The sequence below is a fragment of the Gymnodraco acuticeps genome, unplaced genomic scaffold (assembly GCF_902827175.1).
Source record: "Gymnodraco acuticeps unplaced genomic scaffold, fGymAcu1.1, whole genome shotgun sequence".
Lineage (NCBI taxonomy): Eukaryota > Metazoa > Chordata > Actinopteri > Perciformes > Bathydraconidae > Gymnodraco > Gymnodraco acuticeps.
The window spans coordinates 311,627-334,639 of record NW_022989877.1 but is presented as its reverse complement, the minus strand read 5'-3'; the positions used below and the strand labels follow the sequence as shown (position 1 = coordinate 334,639).

The 23,013-nt window shown below is 40.6% G+C and overlaps 1 protein-coding gene across 1 annotated transcript; it reads right to left on the bottom strand.

Annotated features, from left to right (window-relative positions):
- Positions 1-3,080: 3,080 nt before the first annotated feature.
- On the bottom strand, positions 3,081-20,946 carry LOC117534113 (2-acylglycerol O-acyltransferase 3-like). The gene is made up of 8 exons (XM_034198174.1): positions 20,857-20,946; positions 15,982-16,065; positions 15,543-15,650; positions 14,923-14,993; positions 13,201-13,405; positions 12,533-12,707; positions 3,590-3,774; positions 3,081-3,517 (listed from the first exon to the last, which is right to left on the bottom strand). The coding sequence occupies exons 1-8, from the start codon at positions 20,882-20,884 to the stop codon at positions 3,363-3,365; spliced, it is 1,011 nt and encodes a 336-aa protein (XP_034054065.1). The 5' UTR covers positions 20,885-20,946; the 3' UTR covers positions 3,081-3,362.
- Between the last annotated feature and the right edge of the window lie 2,067 nt (positions 20,947-23,013).

Sequence of the window (23,013 nt, the reverse complement as noted above, 5' to 3'; positions counted from 1 at the left end):
AGTCAGGACTCTTGAAACTCGAAGACATAGCTGAGCTGCAGACATTATCAGTAATGCACAAAGCAGAATGTTACCAGCATGTTTACAACAGTTGTTTGTTTTTGGATCAGACAAGGAAGACCACAGAAGGAAATTAAATTGTAAGCATCCATATGCAAGGACTACTCTTAAACAAATGTGTATTTCGGTAGTTGGTGTACAATTGTGGAATTCTCAACACAAGGATCTAAAGAATTGTATATGTATTTTTCAGTTAAAGAAGTTGTATAAATTAAGAAAGATGGGACTATATGAAGCAGAATGTGAATAAGTCTGTGTACTCTGGTCCTTCATGTTTTTGATGTCTTTGATGTGATGTCTCCTCTGTATTTGCGGGTCCCATTGCCATTGTTATTGTTGTTATTGTTATTATCATCATGTGTCGCTTTCCACCTTCTTCTCCAGCAGGACTCAGATGAGGGTGTTGCACTTTTCTTTTCCTTATACATGTGATGTTTTGGTGTTGTTTTGTTTCTTTCGGTTAACCGTCAAGTGGGAAATAAGTATTTTTTTTGTGTGTTTCTCTTAGTATCCTAAGATACTGTTATGTTTGGCTGTGAATTTAAAAAAAAAATTATTATTATAAAGGGCAGACCATCTATTTGTATTTATTTGTTTTTTTTAGAAAGGGGCAGGTCACATAAGATTTTATTCTTCTCCCTGCTCCTTTTCGCTCAATGGTAGAGTCATGTTTTGTGGCAATTATTGTACATTTGGTTTTGCGTACCATGAGCGGTACAAATAAAAATGAAATGAAATGAAACCACACAGTGTTATTTACTCAACAATAAGACACAATTATCCTTGTGTTTATTTATTTGTTTGATTAATAAACACAAGTTGGAGTCCGACAGGACCGAGGGTCGGAGCAGCTCATAGTAGTTGCTTTAGAGAATTTTACACCCGGAAGTAAGTATTCTCTCCGCTTTACTTGAAAAAACCGACAAACCCCGTGATTAGTCCTCAAGCTCTGATTGGATGTTTGAGTTTGCGCCGAGGGTTACGCCGAGCGTCAAACAGCACTTTGAAATGGGATGGAACCACGGCAGACTATTCAAAACTGGATTTGAACGGGTCCATCCCGTCCCCAGAACTACACATGCTGGCTATTGTCTGTTTCGCAACATGTATATGGCACATCTCTACTGGGAATTGTAGTTTTAAAAGACGTTTTCGTATTTCCCATAATAAGAAGCTGCCAGTATTCAACTGTGTACATCCCTGGAGGTTTAGGGGATAGGAAACACTCACATTTAAAACATATAATTAATAAATGGGTGAAAATCGCTTGTGTCCATAATGGGCAGTATTAATATATACCCACATGACAGCTAAGGTCAGAAGAGCTTTATTTAACAGCTGGTCTTATGTCTGTGACCCCTCCTGTTGTTAATTGATAAGCCTGAAACATGCACTTGTCAAGGTTCAGAGGCACATTTTGCAAATATGGCAGTAGCCATCGATCATCTTAAGATAAGATACTTTATTGATCCCAAGTTGGAAATGTTTTCGTTACAGCAGCATGTGTAACAGTTGTAAATATGCAGTGGTGTTTATTTGTAAATCATTTAGTATAATCACACAAATTCTTTGTTTTATATTTAATAATTCTGTGTTCTTTATTTATTGAATGTTCAATACCTGACAAGGTCGGAGATGAAAAACTTGGGTCGCAGGTTCCTCAACAGTGCATTACAAGACATCTATCAATATGTGTGTACTTCCACCATTGAACTGTCGTATTCTGCACATTTCTTATACTATCTACAAACATCTTATAAGAGTTTAATAAATATGTATAATATCAGTTAAAATAAGTGCTTCAACATAGTTAACATTGCAGGAAAGTTGATTGTCAAGTGCCAAAACAAATTATGCAATATATTAGACGTTAAGTACTTTGTCAGACTTAATATTTATCTGTTGATACCCCCAAAGCTTTTTTCTTATTCAAAAGAAGACCTTAACCAAAAGTAGTCTTTAATGTTTGAATAAAGCCTAATTAGGCTTAGGGTTAGTTAACCTTTACAGTATCTTCTTGATATTGTATATTCTATATTTCTATCATTGACCTTCTCCCTATGAAAGTATGTATTCTTAATATTTTTATGTTTTCATCAAATATAACGCATCAACACAACAATTCAATAACGTGCTTTAACCACTATACTGCTATTTCCAGTTTAGTTTATGATGGATGTATTTTTTTTTATCCACACATATATTGTTTTTATATTTGTTACACCAAACCAACAGAAAAGATGGTCTTAACATGACCCAGTGGTCTAGTTAATACAAAATATATTATCAAACATAATATTAAAATGAACTCTTATTTAGAAAATACAGCTTCCTGTGTTCGAAGGAGCTGCTCCGCCTGTCGGTCCTGACGGACTCCAAAAGTCCGACATTATACAATCAAACAAATAAACACAAGGATGATTGTGTCTTATTGTTGAGTAAATAACAGTGTGTGGTTTAGAAAATAATACAAAATTAGAAGGAAAAAACGATGAAACAATACAGATTTCAGTATTCTGAGCCCCTACTCTCCCCATAACTGACAGCAACAAAAGTCCGAAATTATTCAATTAAAATAAAGAAGTAAACACAATAAGTGTGGCTTGATATTGAGTAAGAAAAAGGTTGATAAACGCTGTGAGAATAGATCTGCGGAGAGCATTTTGCCGCGATCCCAACTCGTCTATTGCCAACGTTCAGGGAGCTCTATGCAAGTCAATGGGACTCCCTGATGGTTGAAACTCGACGCTAAAGGGCCCCCCTTGCGTTGGAAAGTGACGACAGGGACCCTGACATAACGTCAACATAGGCCGAGTTGGGAGTGAGAATGTGTTGGTAAGTCACAGGTATGAACTGCAGCACAGTGTCATCTACAAAATACATGAAATATACCAGGATGTTCACTTTTAGCAATCATTTAAACATGTTTTCTTTTAATTGATTGTTGGTATAAGACCGGATATTGTGTCCTAACATTAGAAATGTACGTGTTTTTCAAATATGTCTCATGAAGACATCAATGTTTTCTGAACATGCTTAATCAGATATTATGTATTTATTTCAACAAGGACGGACCATGAATACAAATACATCAATCTCAGAAAAGAGAAGAGATGAATTATGCCAGATTTTAGCTCATTTCAATCTGCAGTCCTTAATGGACTTCACATTTGAATAATCAAAGGCACATATTCACATGATATCTTCAAAAGCTACAGTCATACATTCACAGGATGAACAAGAACACCTGCAGGATCAATATTGTTTAAGAGTATCAGCTATTACATTTCAAAGTTAATTTTCTAGATGATCCGAAGCTCGTGGTTTGCAGAGAGTCCACAGCTGACCTTGTGTTCATGGAATAACTTGGAGAGGGCCTCCATGTAAAGCTTATGAAAGTGGTCCACCTCCTCCTCGGTGGCTTTGATGTGCTTCGGCACTGAGATTGGACTTCCCACTGAAAGAAGCCAGAGCGTTAGAATAAAAAAAACTACCACCATGTTTATGAACAGAAAGATGAAATACTCACCAACAGTTGTGATGGGAATCCTGTAAGGCAGGATACCCATGTGCTCTCCAACAAATAGACACGGGGCGAAACCCATGATCTTTTTAAACAGTTCCTGTAACCTCCGCCTGAAGCTGCCTTCTGAGAAAACCACCTGCTTAAAGAGCTCGTTCTCCCCAAATGCGTAAGCTGGCACCAGATCAGCCCTGTGGAAGATCATCAGAGGTCACATTACTGTCAAACTGTGAGAAAAAGGTGTGCTGGACGTCAGATATATAAATAGAAGAAGACAGACAGGAAGTAAACACTAACAGGAACACGGTATTGTCTCTTCATGATTGAGGACTGGTTAATGCAGCCTGTCCTCCTACAAAAAACGACCATATAGGCCGATTGTTCATGCCCTTATTCTGACCCAGAGACACGTTTTAAAGTGTATGTTGTTTCTTACACCTGTAGTGGTCGTGTAAGAAACAACATGCTCCCGGCCCGTTCATTGCAAACGCTCCGGAGGGACGTTTATTCACAAATAACCCTCTCTGGAAAATCCTAAATGGTGGAATAGTTTGGCCATTAAAATGCTTTTTGATTCGATTTCTGGCGAGAAGTGTATATTGTACTCTTAGAATCCACGTCCAGTCGATGTGTAGGATCTATAGTTTGATAGATATTACGAAGATGATTTGAGGTCTCGCCAGGATAACGTGTATGCAGCTTCCATGTAAAGTTAGCGTGGGTGAAAACAGTTTTTTCCGGTCTCGAAGTTTTCATAATAAAACCGGATATATTCCCCTCACTGTCAAATGATTACACAGTGATATCTGCATTACTCATCCACTAAAAAACATCAGTTTCTCCTTGTTAATTACACAATATTGATTGGTTTAAATTGTGTACAATGCTTTTGTGTTTTTAACCTTCGATTCAGAGAAACAAATATTTTTTTCTGAGTTTAGACACTACAGTTCCCGAAGACACTACACTACCCAGAATCCCCAGCTATCGTTTGGGACTACAACATCCGCCTTGCTTTACAAACCCCGTGATTAGTCATCAAGCCCTGTGATTGGATGTTGGAGTGGCAGTGCAACAATGTTACGCTGAGCGTCAAACAGCTCCATGAAATGGAATGGAAACACGGCAGTTTCCCTCCCCCCCCCCCCCCCCCCCAGAACTACACATACTGGCTATTGTGTGTTTCACAACATGTTCGATGGCACGTCTCTTTATAAGACGTTTTCGTATTTCCCACAATTAGAAGTTGCCAGTATTAAACTGTGTACACCCTGGAGGTTTAGGGGATACGAAACACAGTGTCAAGTTTAAAACATATAATTAATAAATGGGTGAATTAATATACCCACATGACACCTAAGGTCAGAAGAGCTTTATTTAACAGCTGGTCTTGTGTCTGTGACCCCTCCTGTTGTTCATTGATAAGCCTGAAACATGCACTTTTCAAGGTTCGGAGGCACATTTTGCAAATATGGCAGTAGCTGTTACAGGGTGGTTTAGGCTAGGTTGCAGCTCCCTGTGGACGTATTGTGCCTGTGTTATATATATCTGCCTCACTTAATATCCCTCCGTTGTATGATTGCCTGCTCAGTGTGAATACACGGCGTTGAGGCACAGCCTGACTTGCCTTGTTTATTAATGCACATACATCTACAAACAAGGTGTCAGAAGCTCAAATAGGACCCAGCTGTGGATTGCATGCTACTGTCCGTCGCTGAGACAGAGTGCGTTTATTTGTTTTGGTGAGGTTTAGCAGTTTCAGTTAGCCTGTTAGCGTCACGTTGGAACAATGGCATCCAGCATCCCACCTCCGGAGCCTATGAAGATGGCGGGGGACATCCACGGCAACTGGGTGAGCTTTCGAGCAGAATTTGAGGATTATCTGCTTGCGACCGGTCTCAGCGAGAAAGTAAAGCCGGTACAAGCAGCTGCGCTCAGGAGGCTAATGGGGAACGACTGCCGACATGTTTACAAACACAACCTGGGACTCACCGCGGACCAACAAAAAGATGCGGGTGCTATACTGGTGGCACTGGAGCAATACTTCACACCCGCAAAGAACGTAATCTTTGAGAGGTACGTTTTTGGCAACCTTAAACAAGAGGATGGAGAGCTCTTGGATGCGTTTCCTACCAGGCTGAGGGAAAAGGCTGCCTCTTGTGAATATGGAGCTATAAAAGATGAACTCATAAGGGACAGGCTTGTTCTCGGGATAACTGACGAGGGTGCTAGACGTCGCTTACTAAGGGAAAAGGACCTTAAATTGGACGAGGCCATTCAAATTTGCCTTGCAGCCGAGGTCATGGACAGCAAGTTAAAAACCATGTCACTGGGCAGCTCTGGACCTGGGGACAGCGTTAATGCCACACAAGGACAGCGATATGGACGGAGGTCTGCCAGCAGGCCATCCGAGTCCACCAACACATCTGCACAACCACAGAGCATGAGAGACGCTGGCGAATGCAACTACTGTGGCACACGGTACAAGCGTGGGCGGGACCTGTGCCCTGCTTTTGGTAAATCATGCCGCTCGTGTGGCACTGCTAACCATTTTGCAAAAATATGCATGAAAAGAGGCCAGCAGGCACGCCAGTTGAATGCTGTGGATGACCCGTTGCCAGGGGAACTGGAGGACAGCGATGAGAGAGACGTGTACACAGCGGAGAGCGTGGGGGCTGTGAACAGTGAACACTCGAGGTAAAAAGTGGTTTGTCAACCTGCCACTGCAAAGTGGGGTTCAGAGGTGCCAGCTCGACTCTGGAGCGACTTGCAATGTGATGAGCATCAAGGACAAGACGAGACTGGCGCCTAGAACACCTCTTCTGAAGAGTCTCACCAGATTAAAACTATACAACAGTGAGTGGATGAGCTCATTAGGTGTGTACAGCACACAATGCGTCATTAGGGGTAAGACGCACAGACTGGACTTTGAGATTGTGCATACTGGCCAGAGGCCCTTGCTTTCGGGTGAGACATGTGAGAGACTTGGTCTGATACGCTTCACCATTCCTGAAGAGCTGAATAAGGTGGAGCACTGCAGGAAGGGAGACCTGACCAAGGAGTGTCTGGTCAGCACCTACCACGACGTGTTCCCCACCCTGTTGAGTCTCTGCCCGGTGTTATTCACTTTGAGCTGGACAGCACTGTGGCACCGGTGCAGTGTGCTCCCAGGAACGTTCCAGTGGCCCTCAAAGCAGCTGTTAAGGCTCAGCTTGATCGATATGAAGAGGAGGGACACTTGACCACAGTCACTCAACCCACGGACTGGATTAGCAATCTAGTCATAGTGAAAAAGCCAGACAAATTGAGACTATGCATTGACCCAAAGCCTCTCAACCGTGCTCTGAAACGGTCCCACTACCTTATGCCCACTTTATATGACGTGTTGTATAAGCTGCCGAAGGCACGTATATTCACCCTGGTGGATGCACGTGATGCATTCCTTTAGTGCCGCTTGGATGAAAAAAGCAGCCTGATGACAACATTCTGGACACCGTGGGGTAGGAAACGCTGGCTGAAACTCCCTTTCGGTGTGTCAGTTGCCCCGGAGCTGTATCAAAGGAAGCAGCATGAGCTGCTGGCTGGCTTGACAGGGATTGAGCCCATAGCCGATGATATCCTTATAGTCGGCTGCGGGGACACAGAGGATGCGGCCAATCGCGACCATGACACAAACCTCATCGCTCTGATGGACAGATGCAGGGAAGTAAAACTGAGACTGGGCCTGAAAAAGCTGCAGTTCCGAGTGAATGAGGTCCGCTTCCTACAGCTACGCAGCACAGAACTTCTTGCTCGTGGTGGACCATTATTCTGACTTTTGGGAGATCGACCTGCTCCCTGACCTATCAGCAGACACCACGATCCATAGATGCAAGGCACAGTTTGCACGCTACGGTGTCCCAGACAGGGCCATTTCTGATGGTGGAGGCCAGTTTGCCGGTGGAGAGTTCCGGGCGTTTGCGAGAGAGTGGGGTTTTGAGCATGTCATGTCCTCACCGAGGCACCCAAAGGCTAACGGCAAAGCAGAGTCAGCAGTGAAAATTGTAAAGAGCCTGTGCAGAAGGGCAGACCGTGCCAAAGAGGACCCTTGGAGGGCCATATTGCATTGGAGAAATACGCCCACTGAGGGTATGCATTGCAGCCCAGCACAGCGGCTTATGTCGCGGAGACTGAGAACCCTTCTCCCTGTGGCCGACCAGCTACTGGTGCCTCAGGTCGTCATGGGTGTTCCTGACAAGCTGAAAATGAAACATCAAGCAGCAAAGCTGATATATGACAGATCTGCCGGAGCTGAACGTCGGCCAGCCCATACGGATGAAGCCACTCCCAGGAGACAGGACGGGCCGATGGAGGAGAGGTGTGTGCCTTCAGCAGTTGGGACTGCGGTCCTATCTGGTCGGTGTGGAGGGGACCACGTATCGGCGCAACAGGGTTGATCTTCGACCAGCAGAGGCGGCCCTTCTCCAGCCGTCAGTTCTCCCAGAATCGGCCCCGGAGCAGCCTGCGAGTGGGGGGAGCGCCAGAGAGGTCGTCGGCGTCCCCAAGGAGTCTCCAAGGCCATCACCCCCGGGGTTGTCGCGGTCTTCCCCGCAGACTGGGGATACACCATGCCTTGAGTTACAGGGCCGGGCTTTCTCCCGGAGCGGACGGCTGATTAGACCTCCTGACAGACTTGACCTCTAGGTCACACACACACACACACACTTGGACTGTGCGCACTCAAACACACATGGACGATAAAGATGTGAAAAAAAAAAAAAAAGGAAGTGGAGAGATTGTAAAACAAATGTGATTGATTGTTCTGAGTTTATTGCTGATGTGTTCGGATCCGGCTATTATTGAAGTGTCTCTGCTATGTGCACTATTTGTTGTTGAAATCATTTGATTAATGTTTTGATTGAAGGTCAACAGTTTAATGGCAGTATTGATCCTGTGTTGTTACTTAACAAAAGGAAGGGAGATGTTACAGGGTGGTTTAGGCTAGGTTGCAGCTCCACCCTGTGGACGTATTGTGCCTGTGTTATATATATCTGCCTCACGTAATATCCCTCCGTTGTATGATTGCCTGCTCAGTGTGAATACACGGCGTTGAGACACAGCCTGACTTGCCTTGTTTATTAATGCACATACATCTACAAACAGTAGCCATCGATCATCTTAAGATAAGATAAGATAAGATATACTTTATCGATCCCAAGTTGGGAAATGTTTTTGTTACAGCAGCATACTACTTTGTTCTACTCCACTACAATTCAGACGTTAACCTGGTATTTTTACTCCACTACATTTATTTTAGTTACTTTTCAGATTCTGATTAATGATGTGAAATATAAACAACCCTTAAATCAGACTTTAGTTACACCTGAGTCAAATTCATGGAAGGTGATTGAAGTGCCAAAATAAACTATGCATATATTGAACGATAATTACTTTGTCAGACTTCATATTTATCTGTGGATAACCCCAACGTTTTTTTCTTATTCAAAAGAAGACCTTAAAGGGGACCTATCATGCAAAATGCACTCTTGTACGTCTTTTATACATGAATATGTGTCCCCGGTGTGTCAGGAAACTCACCAAGTGTCAGAAAACACAACCCTCTATTCTTTAATGTTTAAATAAAGCCTTATTAGTTTGTCTGTTTTGCACATCCTCCTGTTAATATCTTCGTCCTGCACTAAACTGTTTTATTGTAGAGATCACTACAGTATCTTCTTGATATTTTATATTCTATATTTCTATCATGCCTTCTACTTTCCCCCAATTTTGTATGTAGGTTACTCTTAATATTTAAATGTGTTCATCAAATAAAACTTATTCAACAACAAAATTCAATAACATGCTTTAACCACTAGGAGGTGCGGTTTAAAAAACCAGTGGTGTAGTTAATAAAACATAATAATATCAAACATAATATGACTATTAACTTTATTGTGAAATTAAAACAGAACGCTAAAGGAAAATACAGTTTCAGTTTCTCGATTTGAAGCTTATGCATTGTACCATGAACCTGTATAGACCTGTAACAGTCAACTGCATGAGGAGTTGGAAAGGTAGTTCAGTAAATAATATCTTTAAAAACTACAAAAAAATCCCTTTCTATCAGCTGTGCACCGTTATGGGGTAAATATAACCTATCTACCAATTGGATCAAATATAAATGTCAGCCGAATTAGTGTTGATACTGCAAGGAGACGTATTGTGTGAAAAGAAATGGAAGATGTTGTTTAATTGCTAATATATTTATGATCCACGTCACATATTCAGTTTTATCTACGGCAGATGTGTAATATTTAATGCAGCCGAACCGTGTATTACAATGCCGTTATGTGATGACTTCCAAAGAGAAAAGCAAGAACACTCGGAATAAAGTATTATTTTATTTAAAAAAAATGTTTTTCCGATTTCATATCGCAAAAACACCATATCCCAACATGCATTGCGACTAAAACAATCAATGTTTTAGCCTATCAAAACCTCAAATCAAATCAAAAAGCGTTTTAATGGCCAAACTATCCTACAATTTTGGATTTTACAGAGAGGGTTATTTGTGAATAAACGACCATCTGTAACGCTAGTATTCAACGGGAGCACTAGAGGGCGATAACTTTAAAACGTAATTATAGGACGTATTAAGTGCTTGAACAAACGACAAATTTGGTCGTAATAAGGGCCTGAACAATCGGCCCATTTGGTCGTATGAGTTGGAGGACTTGTTGGGTTAATGAGTGAAAATGAGAACAGACTTGGACAGTAACATAAAACATTGATAAGTGCTGCCGCCATTTTAAGTTAGGAAGCTGTCTACCCAGTGGCGACTGGTCATTAGGGGCAGGTGGGGCACAGCTCCACCTAGTGTCAGCAGAAAGTATTAAAATAATGATTACAACAAAATGCAAAAAATTAATTAATATATATATAAAATATATTTTATGATCATGTTTAATCATCTGATTCGTCTGTACATTGCTGTTTTAGTATGTCTTCTTCTAATTAGTGTCTACAGTGTGTGCCTATTGAGCTGTTTAGAGCCATGTGGGACAAAACCCGATCCTGCCCCTCCCTCTCACTGTCTAAGTGAACGGTGACTGTAAAAACTACACTGATCATGCTCAGAGTATTTTCCTATTTAATGTGTGTGGCAAAAAATAATGACCATAGGGGCATAGTGCTGCCATCCCCACCATACGTCATCTCACATAATTCAGAGCTGATTGGCTGTAAGTACGTGTGCCGCGAAAAGTGTGGTGTGTGAAGAGGAGGAGAGCGACGCGTCCTAAAACCAGGAAGTAAGCTGTGCATGGCTTCCCTCCACAAAAAAGCAATGAGATTTCTCCATAGGATTTTAGAAAATAGCTCCAAATAAGATCTGTGGGAAACGTAGCTGTTAGATAAATGCACGTTTTGTTCAGCCGGATAATATCCTACTTTTATCATTTTCGAATCATAAATCTATCGATTAGATTTATGATAGACTTTTGAAACTACAAGAAGATAGGGAGGACTTTTCCAAAAAAGTAATAGAGATTTTTGTCCAGAAGGACAGGCAAATGGACTTCATCTTCAAGTCAAGGTAAGACCACAATTTTATTGAAAATGGGATCTTACTAAGAGAGAACAATTAAATATTTAAATTATAAAATTACATTTGTTGGGTATCCTTCTGTTGAACTGTCTGATCAAATTAATTGAAGCATCAGACAAAAAAAGCTTTTGAAAATATTATTATATTTTGATTTAGGTCAAAATATAATATTTGTAAACCTGAAGAGTCAGTGCCTCGCCAGCCATGAACCTCACTGCAGAAGCTTATAGACATCTAAGTTGTTTGTGCCCCACCACTTTTGCACATATAGAAACGCCACTGTGTCTACCTAGTTTCAGTCGTTGGCGGTGTAGTAAATTGTTTCAGAACCACCAGTGCTGGTTTTAAAGGTCCCCTATTATACTGTTTTTCACCAATATATTATAGTTCTCAGATATATCCAAAACATGTTTCTGAAGTGTTTGGCACCAAACAGATCATTGCAGCATCTCATAATCCCCTCTGTTTCAGCCCTGTTTCAAAAGTGCTGATTCTCTATCTGTTACTTTAGATGAAAATAAGGAGCCACTCCCCACGCCCCTCTGAGAGATATTTGGTTAAAAAGAACACAATAGTCGCTTTCACATCGGAGTACTTTTCCCCGTACTTTTCCCGTTTAGTTCCGATAGTTCCTGGGATTTTGCGTTCACACCAAAAAGAGAACTTAGTTCATGAGAACTTTTACCCCCTTTTTAGTGCGAGAGAGGTGGTACTTTCCAGGGCAGAAAAAAAGTTCCAATTTCTGATTGGCTGGGCGGATTGCAAACCACGCCCCGTAAAACTCTGAAAGGTTTTTGAAGCCGCCATTGTATTTGCTTGCATTAGCATTATTAGCATTAGTCCCGCGCACCAACGGAGAGAGAATAACTTATGGCAACACAAAAAAAAGATCATTTGCGTAATCTTCCCTCAGGGACTTATTCCGGTGTGAACGCGATCGGCTCCATTGGGGTACTAAGTGCTGGGAACTAAGTACGGCAAAGTACTGCTATTGGTGCTCTAGGAGGAGATTCAGGTGATAAGGGGGGGGGGGGGGGGGTGGGGGGGGGTTACCTTGGTTGGTGATTGGCTAATGGTTATAGAAGCCAAAAAATCGTTATGACATCATACTGTGGCCAAAATCTGATCAGCTCATTTTCAGACAGGTTTTTATATAAATGGATCAGGACAAAAAGAGAGAGAATCTTTCTTCCTGAAACTTTCAGAATCTCTTTACATAGAGGGGACACATGTTGATGTATACAAGACATGAAAAAGTGGATTTTGCATAATAGGTGACCTTTAAGTTAGTTAGCAGTCGTTGGCCGTGTTGTAAATTGTTTCAGAACCACCACTGCTAGTATTTAAAGTGTGTTTCCTCTCACCCAAACTCCAGGGCCACCCTGACGAAGCCCTTCCTCTGCCTCATCACCAGGGTGTTGACTCCAGGACCCGAGAACAGCGACTCCGCAGCGCCGCCGACCAAGATCAACACTGCGTTCCCCTTCCCTCTGTTGGTGAGGAGGTGCGTGAGGCTCTTCTTGCTGACTGGAAGAATACCTGATCACACAAAGTAAGACAGTAATAACTATGGATGTTCTTCCTTTCCGTGTGCAGTCCAGGGGCGGTTCTAGGAGAGGGGCCAACAGGAGCCAGTGCCCCCGTAACACTGACCAGGAACCCCCCTGTGGCCCCCCTCCAACAAAAAGGTTACAATATTACGATTTATTGGAACTAAGTCAAATCAGAGACCCGGATGTAAAGTGGAGATTAACCTGTACATTACCTTATAAAAGCAAATACTGTTTATGTTTTTTAATTAAATTGTCACTTAAAGTTACTAAAACAAATACTCTAAATGAAAAAAACTACTGAAACAAAGGACTGTAAGTTAAATTTACCAAAACAAATACCTTTACAAAAACAAATGGCAATTACTGTATTTTATGTTCATTTTACAAAATTATTTTATACTGTCTTTGTCAGTACAATTGGTCTAGAACCGCCACTGGCACTGCAGTCTCAAAAACTTCCTTTAGTTGAACATAAATACCTAGAAACATGGCATATTCCCTGAAGAGTGGAAGCCTAAAAAGGCCGGCCAGCACCAACAGGGTGGATCTCAGCCCAGGAAACAGCTCCTTGAAGCCGCAGCTCTCGGTGCTGAAGCAGGTGAACGCCCCGAGACTCATGATGCCGTGCGGGTGAATACCAACAATGTAGTTCTTGTCTGGATTCAGCTCGGCTGTCTTCACCAACTGAGCAAGAAAAGTTAGGATGAACAGAGACTTTAAAGGTCACCTATTATGCAAAATCCACTTTTTCATGTCTGTGTAAAGAGATTCTGAAAGTTTCAAGAAAAAAGATTCTCTCTTTTTGTCCTGATCCATTTATATAAAAACCTGTCTGAAAATTAGCTGATCAAATTTTGGCCACTTTATGATGTCATAACCCCCCACCTTATCACCTGAATCTCCTCCTAGAGGCGCTTTCACACCGGAGTACTTTTCCCACTATAGTTCCGATATAGTTCAGAAAATGTGCGGAACTAGAATTTAGTTCATGAGAACCTTTTTACCCCCTTTTCAGTCCCTGCTAGAGAGCAGGTACTTTCATGGGAGAAAAAGGTTCCTATTTCTGATTGGCTGGGCGGATTACAAACCACGCCCCGTAAAACTCCCAAAAAGTTTTGTGAAGCCGCCATTTTATTTATCTGGCATTAGCATTAGCCCAGCGCAGAAACGCAGGGAGACTAACTTATGGCAACACAAAATAAAACATGGGAACGGTGGAGATGAGGAGGTGTCGGCGTTCTGGTGATTTACTCTGAAGCCAGTCCCCAACTCCGGGGACTTCCGGCCGGGGACTCCGGGTGGCAGTATACGCTGTGAAGTTGTTTGTGGCCTGCCAATAAACCCAAAGCAGAAGAAGAAAAAGTGACATCAGCGGCTTCATTTGCCTAATCCTCCCTCAGGGATTTATTCCGGTGTGAACGCGATCTACTCTTTAGTTCATCAGAACTGAAGAGTTCTGATGAACTCTTGTGTTCTTTTTAACCAGATACCTCTCAGAGGGGCGTTGCTCCTTATTTTCATCTAAAGTAACAGACAGAGAATCAGCACTTTGGAAACAGGGCTGAAACAGAGGGAATTATGGGTAATGCTGCAATGATCTGTTTGGTATTTGGAGCCAAACACTTCAGAGACATGTTTTGGATATATCTGAGACCTATTATATATTGATGAAAAATAGTATAATAGGGGACCTTTAAAACCAAATACAACCTGCATTTGTATTTTCTTGCACATCTCACAACATTCTCTTGCACTATTTGATCTGTTTTATTTGTTTTGTGTACTATTCATGTTGCACTGTTGGAGAAGCCTGTGACTTCAGTTGTATGACAATAAAGCCTTGAATCTTGAATTCTGAACCTGAATTAGAGATTTAAAAAGTACATGCTCATTACAAAGGAAAATGTTGATCTTGTCTTATAGATGTATGTCACAACAATTTAGTCATGAATGCTCATTTGAAACTAATGCACCAGCACTTACAATAAATGGCTTATTTTCTTGTTCTGAATTTGTGTCTTTATGGTTAATTGCTCTTGTGAAATATAATGTAATATATAAAGAATCAAAGCAGACAATTCCAATATTAACTTTAAGGTCAAGGATGTTTTTGTTTGGAAATAGTAATGGTGGGACACATGGATTCACTGTCACGTCCAACATATTGTAATCAAATCAGATTTATATGAATATAAACTTACTTTGATTGGGAAAAAGTCCCTGAGGTGATCCCAGGCCCTCCAGTTCCTCAAAAATGTTGTTTTCCTGCCCCCTGGTGGAGACATTAGAAATCTCAGAGACAGAGTGTGACATTTCAATACTACACTCTAACTGTAAACAATATATTTATTATACAATACAATTAAACTGCAATATTATGTTAGTCTTATTATTATTATATCTGCTTTATTTTGTCACTCCTTTATTATAAAATATCCTTGTTATAAGTATGACATTGAGGAACAGCTAACAAAGAGGGTACTTTGATCATGTGCCCCTCGTTTCTGTCATGTGATGTGATGTGCTATAGTATGTAGTAACGTGTGTTGTTTGCATTTCATTGTTCTCTTTTACCCTTTCGCCTCTATCTACTTGTCTTTCATCCTTTCTTTATAACTAATGCCGTTGATGTATTGTGATTTTAAAAAGGTGTCTATTATCATCTGACCGGGGACAACAACTGGAAATTAGCAATGTCGGCTAAAGCTGCCCCATTTACTGTTCTTTGTGACAGTTGATAAATGGAGACTGTCCACGACACTATAAACAAATAAACTAAACTTTCATGTCCGTGGGTATTGAATGGTTTTATTTCCTTTACCTCTCTCAGGGGTGTGCCAGTCCACCACCTGCCAGACGAAGTACAGCGTGGGGATCGGCCACAGAGAGGTGAACATGAGGTAAAACATCAAGAGGGTGCTGGCCACTCCTGGAGAGGCATCGTCCACATGTTGGAGGTACAAGACATTCATAGATTAGCAGTGTGAAAACAGAGGTTTCAAGGCTTTTATTGTCATGTGTGCATAGCTACAGTGTGGTTATGCTCCTCCAACAGTGCAACACAATACAACAGATAAGATAGTACAAGTAAATAGAATATAATAGAAACAGTGCAGAATAGTCTATATACAGTCATTGGAATATTGATATGAGTGTACTTTACAAATGCAGTGAGACCCTCGTGAATTAACATGATCTAATACATTTGACCAACTTTCCAGTGTCATTTGATACAAAGTGTTTGTGTGGTGGGATCTTACCTAAGAAGAGAAAGGTTGATACCGCTTGCAGAGTACTTACAACCTCCAAAAACACCTTCCACTTAGTCTTTCCTTTCATCATCCCTGCAACCAGGAGGCCATACCATCAATTTGTTAAAGACATTTCAAACTGTGCTTTCATTCAGTTAAGGTCATGGGTCTATACATCATGGACTTTACGCCTTTAGATGTTACAAAGATGGCTTTATCGGAGACATGTATGATCTTTTTTATGATAGAGATCAGATTGCTTCTGTCACGATCTGTCTGTGTTGTGTTTTGTCTAGATCTGTCTTTGGTTTCCTGTCTGTGTGTTCCCTACCTGATTACCTGATTGTGTTCACCTTGTGCCCCTGTGTTTTCTCCTCCCCCCTCACCTGTGTCTTGTTTGTTTCATTAGTCCTGTGTGCATTTAGTTTCTGCGTTTTCTGTTAGTCTTTGTGAGATCCTTGTTTGTTTTTGACTGTTCACGGGGAAGAGCTCTGTATTTTCTTGTAGCCTTTAAATCAGGGGTGGGGAACCTCCGGCACCCGGGCGAGACAATTTGATACGATCCTCGAGGTAACACATGCAAAAAAGAAAAAAAATTAAGAAATCTAGACCGCAAAATAATTAAACAAGCGAGTGCCTGTTTTTCCTGGCCAAGGTCAGGGTCCGTGAACACAACACGAGCCTAACGTGTCATCACGTGGTATATGTCTCGTCTGACAGGGGTTTAGAGCAGCCGGAGAGCAGAGCACCAGAACGCCGCTCCGGGCCGGGACTTCACAAATGTCAGTACCCATAAGGAGCCGTACACATGCCGCAGTTTTTGCGTGTCTGTGTCTTTAGTTGAAAGCCCAGTGGCGATCTGTTCATCTGTCATACTGATCATACAGTCAATAACTTTGTTGTTATTAGCATCTGGTTAGCTAGCTATGCTAACGAATATAAGAAGCTTTTTCTCCAACCAGTGAGGTAAAGGCACATCTTTATATGATCATTATAGTTATAAAAAAATAAGAGAATAAAGTAAACAGGGTATAAAATACTATATGACAGTAAAAAAAAGTTGTTATTAATAAACAAGAATACAGTTTAAAAGGAGAGTGATTTGTAAAATATCCATAAAGAAAAAGAAAATCTGCTTACAGTTCTGTTTCATATGGGTGTTGAGAGATGTATCATAGATCTACTAATGTTGCTCTCAACGTGCACCAGATTGATGCTTTTAACTTCAATATTTAAAAAAAAAATCTTCCCGGGGGAGCATGCCCCCGGACCCCACTAGAGGAGGTTACGTCCCCCCCCCCCCACTTAAATCATGTTCACATGGATAGGAAACTAAATTGCACACATCTTGTGTCCTTATCTTTCTGTTTTGATGGTCATGCCACAACCGTGCACGTGCATGCATGCGCGAATCATGGTAAAATATCTGGATTGAGAGGTTGCTTTTTCTTTGCACAGAATGAAAGAAAGGCCAAATTAATGGGCTGTGATTTTAGTATTTTTAAGCAGACGTCAATAATTTGTACGGCCCTCGGAGGATGTTGAAAAAATTGAAATGGCCCTTGAGAGGAAAAAGGTTCCCCACCCCTGCTTTAAATAAAGGTATTTCCTGTTAAATCTGCGTTTGGGTCCTGCCTGCTTCGCTCAACCCTGAGAGCTTCAGTAATGAGCACTTTAGCTTTTAATCTTCTTTAACGTATCATACGCTTAAAAACTCACAATGCAGGCACAAATAACTTAATCAGGAACAAGTTGACGGGCTAAACTAGACAGTTTAAATTTGATCACATATAAGCCAAACTTGTGGACGGCTTCAAATCACCTGGACTCTCTCCAACTCTAAATGATACTAGGACAACATAAAGCAATCTTGCAAGAAACAGCGTCTGAGGGCTTCTTAACATTTAACAACCTATTAATGTGTCATACCCACTTAACTGGAAGGAACTCAGCTAACAGGATAAGAACCATTTTTACCGAAACAAAACACAAGTCTCTGTTTTCTTATTCAAAAGAAGACTTAACTTAAAGTAATTAAATAAAGCCTTATTAGTTTGTCTGTTTTGCACATCCTCCTGTTAATATCTTTGGACGTCCTGCACTAAACTGTTTTATTGTAGAGATCACTACAGTATCTTCTTGATATTTTCAATTTTGTATGTAGGCTACTCTTAATATTTAAATGTTTTCATCAAATAAAACTTATTCAACAACAGAATTCAATAACGTGCTTTAACCACTAGGCGGCGCGGGTTAAAAAAACAGTGGTGTAGTTAATAAAACTTAATAATATCAAACATAATATGACTATTAACTTTATTGTGAAATTAAAACAGAACGGTAAAGGAAAATACAGTTTCAGTTTCTCGATTTGAAGCTTATGCATTGTACCATGAACCTGTACCTTAAACAGTCAAAACTACAAAAAAATCCCTTTCTATCAGCTGTGCACCGTTATGGTAAATATAACCTATCTACCAATTGGATCAAATATAAATGTCAGCCAAATTAGTGTTGATACTGTAAGGAGACGTATTGTGAGAAAATAAATGGAAGATGTCGTTTAATTGCTAATATATTTATGATCCACGTCACGTATTCAGTTTTGGCGGCATTTCTTCCAGTTTGTCAAAAGGTCTTCTGATCAGGGCTCTATAAATACAGAACTACGGCAGATATGTAATATTTAATGCAGCCGAACCGTGTATTACAATGCCGTTATGTGATGACTTCCAAAGAGAAAAGCAAGAACACTCGGAATAAAGTATTATTTTATTTAAAAAAAAAATGTTTTTCCGATTTCATATCGGATAAACACCATATCCCAACATGCATTGCGGCGATGTTTTAGCCTATCAAAACCTGAAAAAAGAAAGGTGTCTCTCAGAATCGAAAGAGAAAAACCTATGGGAAAAACACAAAAGCATTGTACACAATTTAAACCAATAAATATCGTATAATTAACAAGGATAAACTGATGTTTTTTAGTTGATGAGTACTGCAGATATCACTGTTAAATTATTTGATCATTGGTTTTATTATGAAAACGTCGAGACCGGAAATACTGTTTTCAACCCGTAACTTTACATGGAGGCTGCCGCAGACCTCAAATCATCTTCGTAATATCTATCAAACTATTCTTTCACACACACATACGGGTTTTGGGCCGAGGGCGACACCGTACTTCCGGTATTCGCCATTTCATGCGAGGTGCAACCAGAATATCATAGTCTATTGCCTTAATCAATATAGTCAACTCTAAAATACCACATTGGCATGATAAATATGCTTTATGCTAATTTTTATTATCATTTGAACAATGACAAATATTCTCATGAACAACCTCTGAACATTACAAATATTCACCTCAATACAATACAATACAAATGGTGTGTGTGTGTGTGATCGTTGGAGCTATGTGCAACTCAAGGCATATAATAATAATAATGCATTACATTTTTTATTAGAGCGCTTTTACAGGTGCTCAAAGCACACATTACACATATTAGACATGTAAGAGTCATTACTGCGGACATTACCCAGAGGAGCAAATGCGGGTAAAGTGTCTTGCCCAAGGACACAACGGCCTGACGCAGTGGCGGCCGAGGCGGGATTCGAACTGGAGTTCACCAACGCCCCTTGATCTGATGACCAACGCTCTAACCACTGCGCCAAAACCGCCCCAATATGCTCGAACGGGAGCTGCCTGGACGCTGCAATCATGTTGCGCACTATCCGTGCTGAGTGTGCTGACTTTTCGTACAATGTCCCACTGTCTGGCTGCCTGGATAAAGTCAAGTGCTCGGCGCAGTTGTGGCGAAATGTCGCTCCTCTGTTTTCATTTAAACAGCTCCTTCTATCCATTAGCGCAGCTAGCTAGCACCAGATGCTAACAACAACAATGCACGTAAGGTCTCTCGCTCGAGCCACACATACACACACCCTCCCGGTCCTCCCAATAGCCAGTCGGTGCCTGCCGGTGAGCGTGGGAGTGTGGTCTGCCACAAGCGGGCGGCAGGAGCGGGGCTGTCAGCATCAGCTTGTAGATGGTATTTTAAACTCGATGCGCTCTGAAACTACGGGGCGGCCGAGGAAAAAAAATACACATGCGTTAATCGCGTTAAAATAATTAGTGGCGTTAATTTTTTTTTGCGTTAACGCGTTATTAACTTGACAGCCCTAATATATATATATGGCGCGCGTTGCATTGTGGGTAGCTCGTGACGTCACTGTGTGTGAAAGAATAGATCCTACATATCGACTGGACGTGGATTCTAAAAGTACAATATACACTTCTCGCTAGAAATCTAATCAAAAAGCATTTTAATGGCCAAACTATCCTACAATTTATGATTTTACAGAGAGGGGTGAATAAACGACCATCTGTAACGTTTGCATTCAACGGGAGCACTAGAGGGCGAACACTTTAAAACGTAATTATAGGACGTATTAAGCGCTTGAACAAACAACATATTTGGTCGTATGAGTTGGAGGACTTGTTGCATCATTCAAGGGTGGTTTTCACTATAAGTAATGTTGTTGTTTTTTGACGGACACTATAATAAAAATGTCTTTACAATGTTCAATCTGAATTGACTTTTAAAAAAAAAAAAATCTATATTGATTCTGACTCTTTTACATCCAACTCACAGGTTTATCATTGCTTTGAGAAAAAAGATTATGCATTTACCCCTTTTAGAAATGAAGATATAGTCATTTGTTTTGAGAATGTCATTTTCGAGCCTGAGACCTGAGAAACAGGCTCGGGGCATATCAACCAAACTTGTGGACTACAGCAGAACACCTGGACTCTCACCAACTCTAAATTATACTAGGAACAACATTATTGACCAAAACTGCTGAGCGTGAAATGTAAAAAATTACCTTTATTAGAGTCTATTCCAGAGTTCATTTGAATGGATGCAGATCAGCCGTTTGTGAAAATGCACAACATGCAGGATGCACTTTGCCCAGATCATCTAGGCAAAGTGCAGCTGATAAAAAATCCACTCCCCGATAATTTGACACACCAGCAAGCAAGGTAAGAGATAAAAAGTCTGATAGTTGGATACTTGTATATCAGATCTGTGCTGGGATATAACATAGTTTCATTTTAGGCTCTTTTGTTGTTGGTCACTTTAGTGGCCTTAGTGGTAACCTGTAAACCGTATCTAAGTGTATTATTCAACTTCATAACAGAAAAGCAAACAGCGAAAGTAGAATTCTCTATTTCTCTCCTTATAAACCTATCCTCCTTATCTATCTTTTCCACATGCCTTCCCTTTGTCAACCTGTTAGTGAAACCTGCAGATATTTCCCAATTCAAGTGAAGGGATTTGGCACTTTGAACCAGTGAAAGGCTTTTTTAATACATTTTTATTTTGTGCTATTACGTTTTTTTTAGACCGGCATACAAACAAAACATGGCTACATGAAAAAATATGGGTTTCTTTTAACATTTGTACAAAAAAATATATACTAAGTACAGCATAACTTGGAGGAATGCTAATAGAATGTTGGTTCAGAATCAGAATACCTTTATTAGTCCCACAGAGGGGTAATTTGCATCGTTACAGCAGGAAAGAGCCACAGACAGCCCCTTGTGTGGTGTTCGGGTCAAATTGACCCGATTTCCATTTTCAATGAATAAAAAAAAATATAAGGATATTTTCTTTCAACCTGAAACTCAATGGCCGGGGCTTATTTATTGTGAAGGACATGTGGAATTGTTTTTATTTTTTTCCACTTATGAAAAAATGCCCACCCGCATTTATGTCCTTCATAAGAGGTCAATCTGACCCGGATACAGGACAGACAGAGAAAAACACACAGCAACACACACACACACACGTATGCATAGAGAAGCTGTTTGATCCTGTTTTCCCTTGATCTTTACCCTTTGTAGTGTGTACACAAAACTATCCTAGAACATTATAAACATTTTAGATCTTCCAGAAATGTATAAACATTTTACATTTTCTCGCACTGTCCCCCCTCGCACATGCACGCCGGAGGAGGGACTAAACAGAGACATAACCTCACATTACAGTGTATAGTGCAGAACTACAATTATCTACCTGCAAAATGGCCAAAAGATATTCTGCTCAGTGAGCCTTGGAGCTAATAATGGATGAGAGTGAGTGGAATGCATTAGAAGAACAGGGGAGGCGTTTGGTACAGTGGGTTGTGTGTTGGTGTTCCGATCAGGGAGTCACAGGTTCAAACCCCACTGCAGTCAGCATGTCGTTGTGTCCCTGAGACACTTCACCCCAAATTGCTCCTGTGGGGATTGCCTACAGTATTGAGTATCTAAGTCGCTTTGGATAAAAGCGTCTAACAAGTGTCATGTAATGTAATTTAAAAGAACACATTTCTGAAGATGAGGATAATGTGGAGGTAAACTCAGAATTTGACAGCGAATTGGAAGATGACTTTGACTCAGAACCAGCTGCTGGAAGCTCAAGCTGCTCAAGGACCCCCACAGCCAGCCACAGAGTTTACATGCAGCAACTGTCACAAGTACATCTGTGTATTCTGTACATCATGTGTTTCCTAAACGGACTTTCCCATTGACTCACATGATTTTCTGCAGCGTCACTTCATCAATATATTTTTCGTATTTTATGAATAGTGACTGTTAATTGTTTTTATTTGCTTTGTGTTTATATCTGTTCTATGTCATTTATATGGATGTTTCATTCCCTCTATATTTCACAGCCAAATACTTTTGGCTGTGGTTCTTGTGTTTCAATTGCTGTTAAATTGCTTTATTTCCTTCAGGGCTTTGATTATTATATGACAGATTAAAAATAATAAACATTAATGAAAAAATGTTTCATTTACATTAGTCCTAGAAAAGTATGAGTAAAATGTAAACCTAGTTTTTTTTAACATAAATTATATTTTTATCACAAAAAACGATGGACACTTCCATTGTTAAATTTGATCTAGCAAAGAGTATTTTCAAAAACTAATCATATATTTCATTTATATTGTTGGGGAATGAGTTGAAGACAATATATATAAGGAATTGTGCATGTT

What these genes read in the sequence shown, in the direction of transcription:
- LOC117534113 (XM_034198174.1), bottom strand. Translation starts at nt 20,884, where the DNA reads ATGAACTCTGGAATAGACTCTAATAAAG. An exon ending in ATCAACCTTTCTCTTCTTAG is followed by an intron (nt 15,651 to 15,981) that starts GTAAGATCCCAC and finishes ATGCCTCTCCAG; the next exon opens with GAGTGGCCAGCACCCTCTTG. An exon ending in CTGGCACACCCCTGAGAGAG is followed by an intron (nt 14,994 to 15,542) that starts GTAAAGGAAATA and finishes TGTCTCCACCAG; the next exon opens with GGGGCAGGAAAACAACATTT.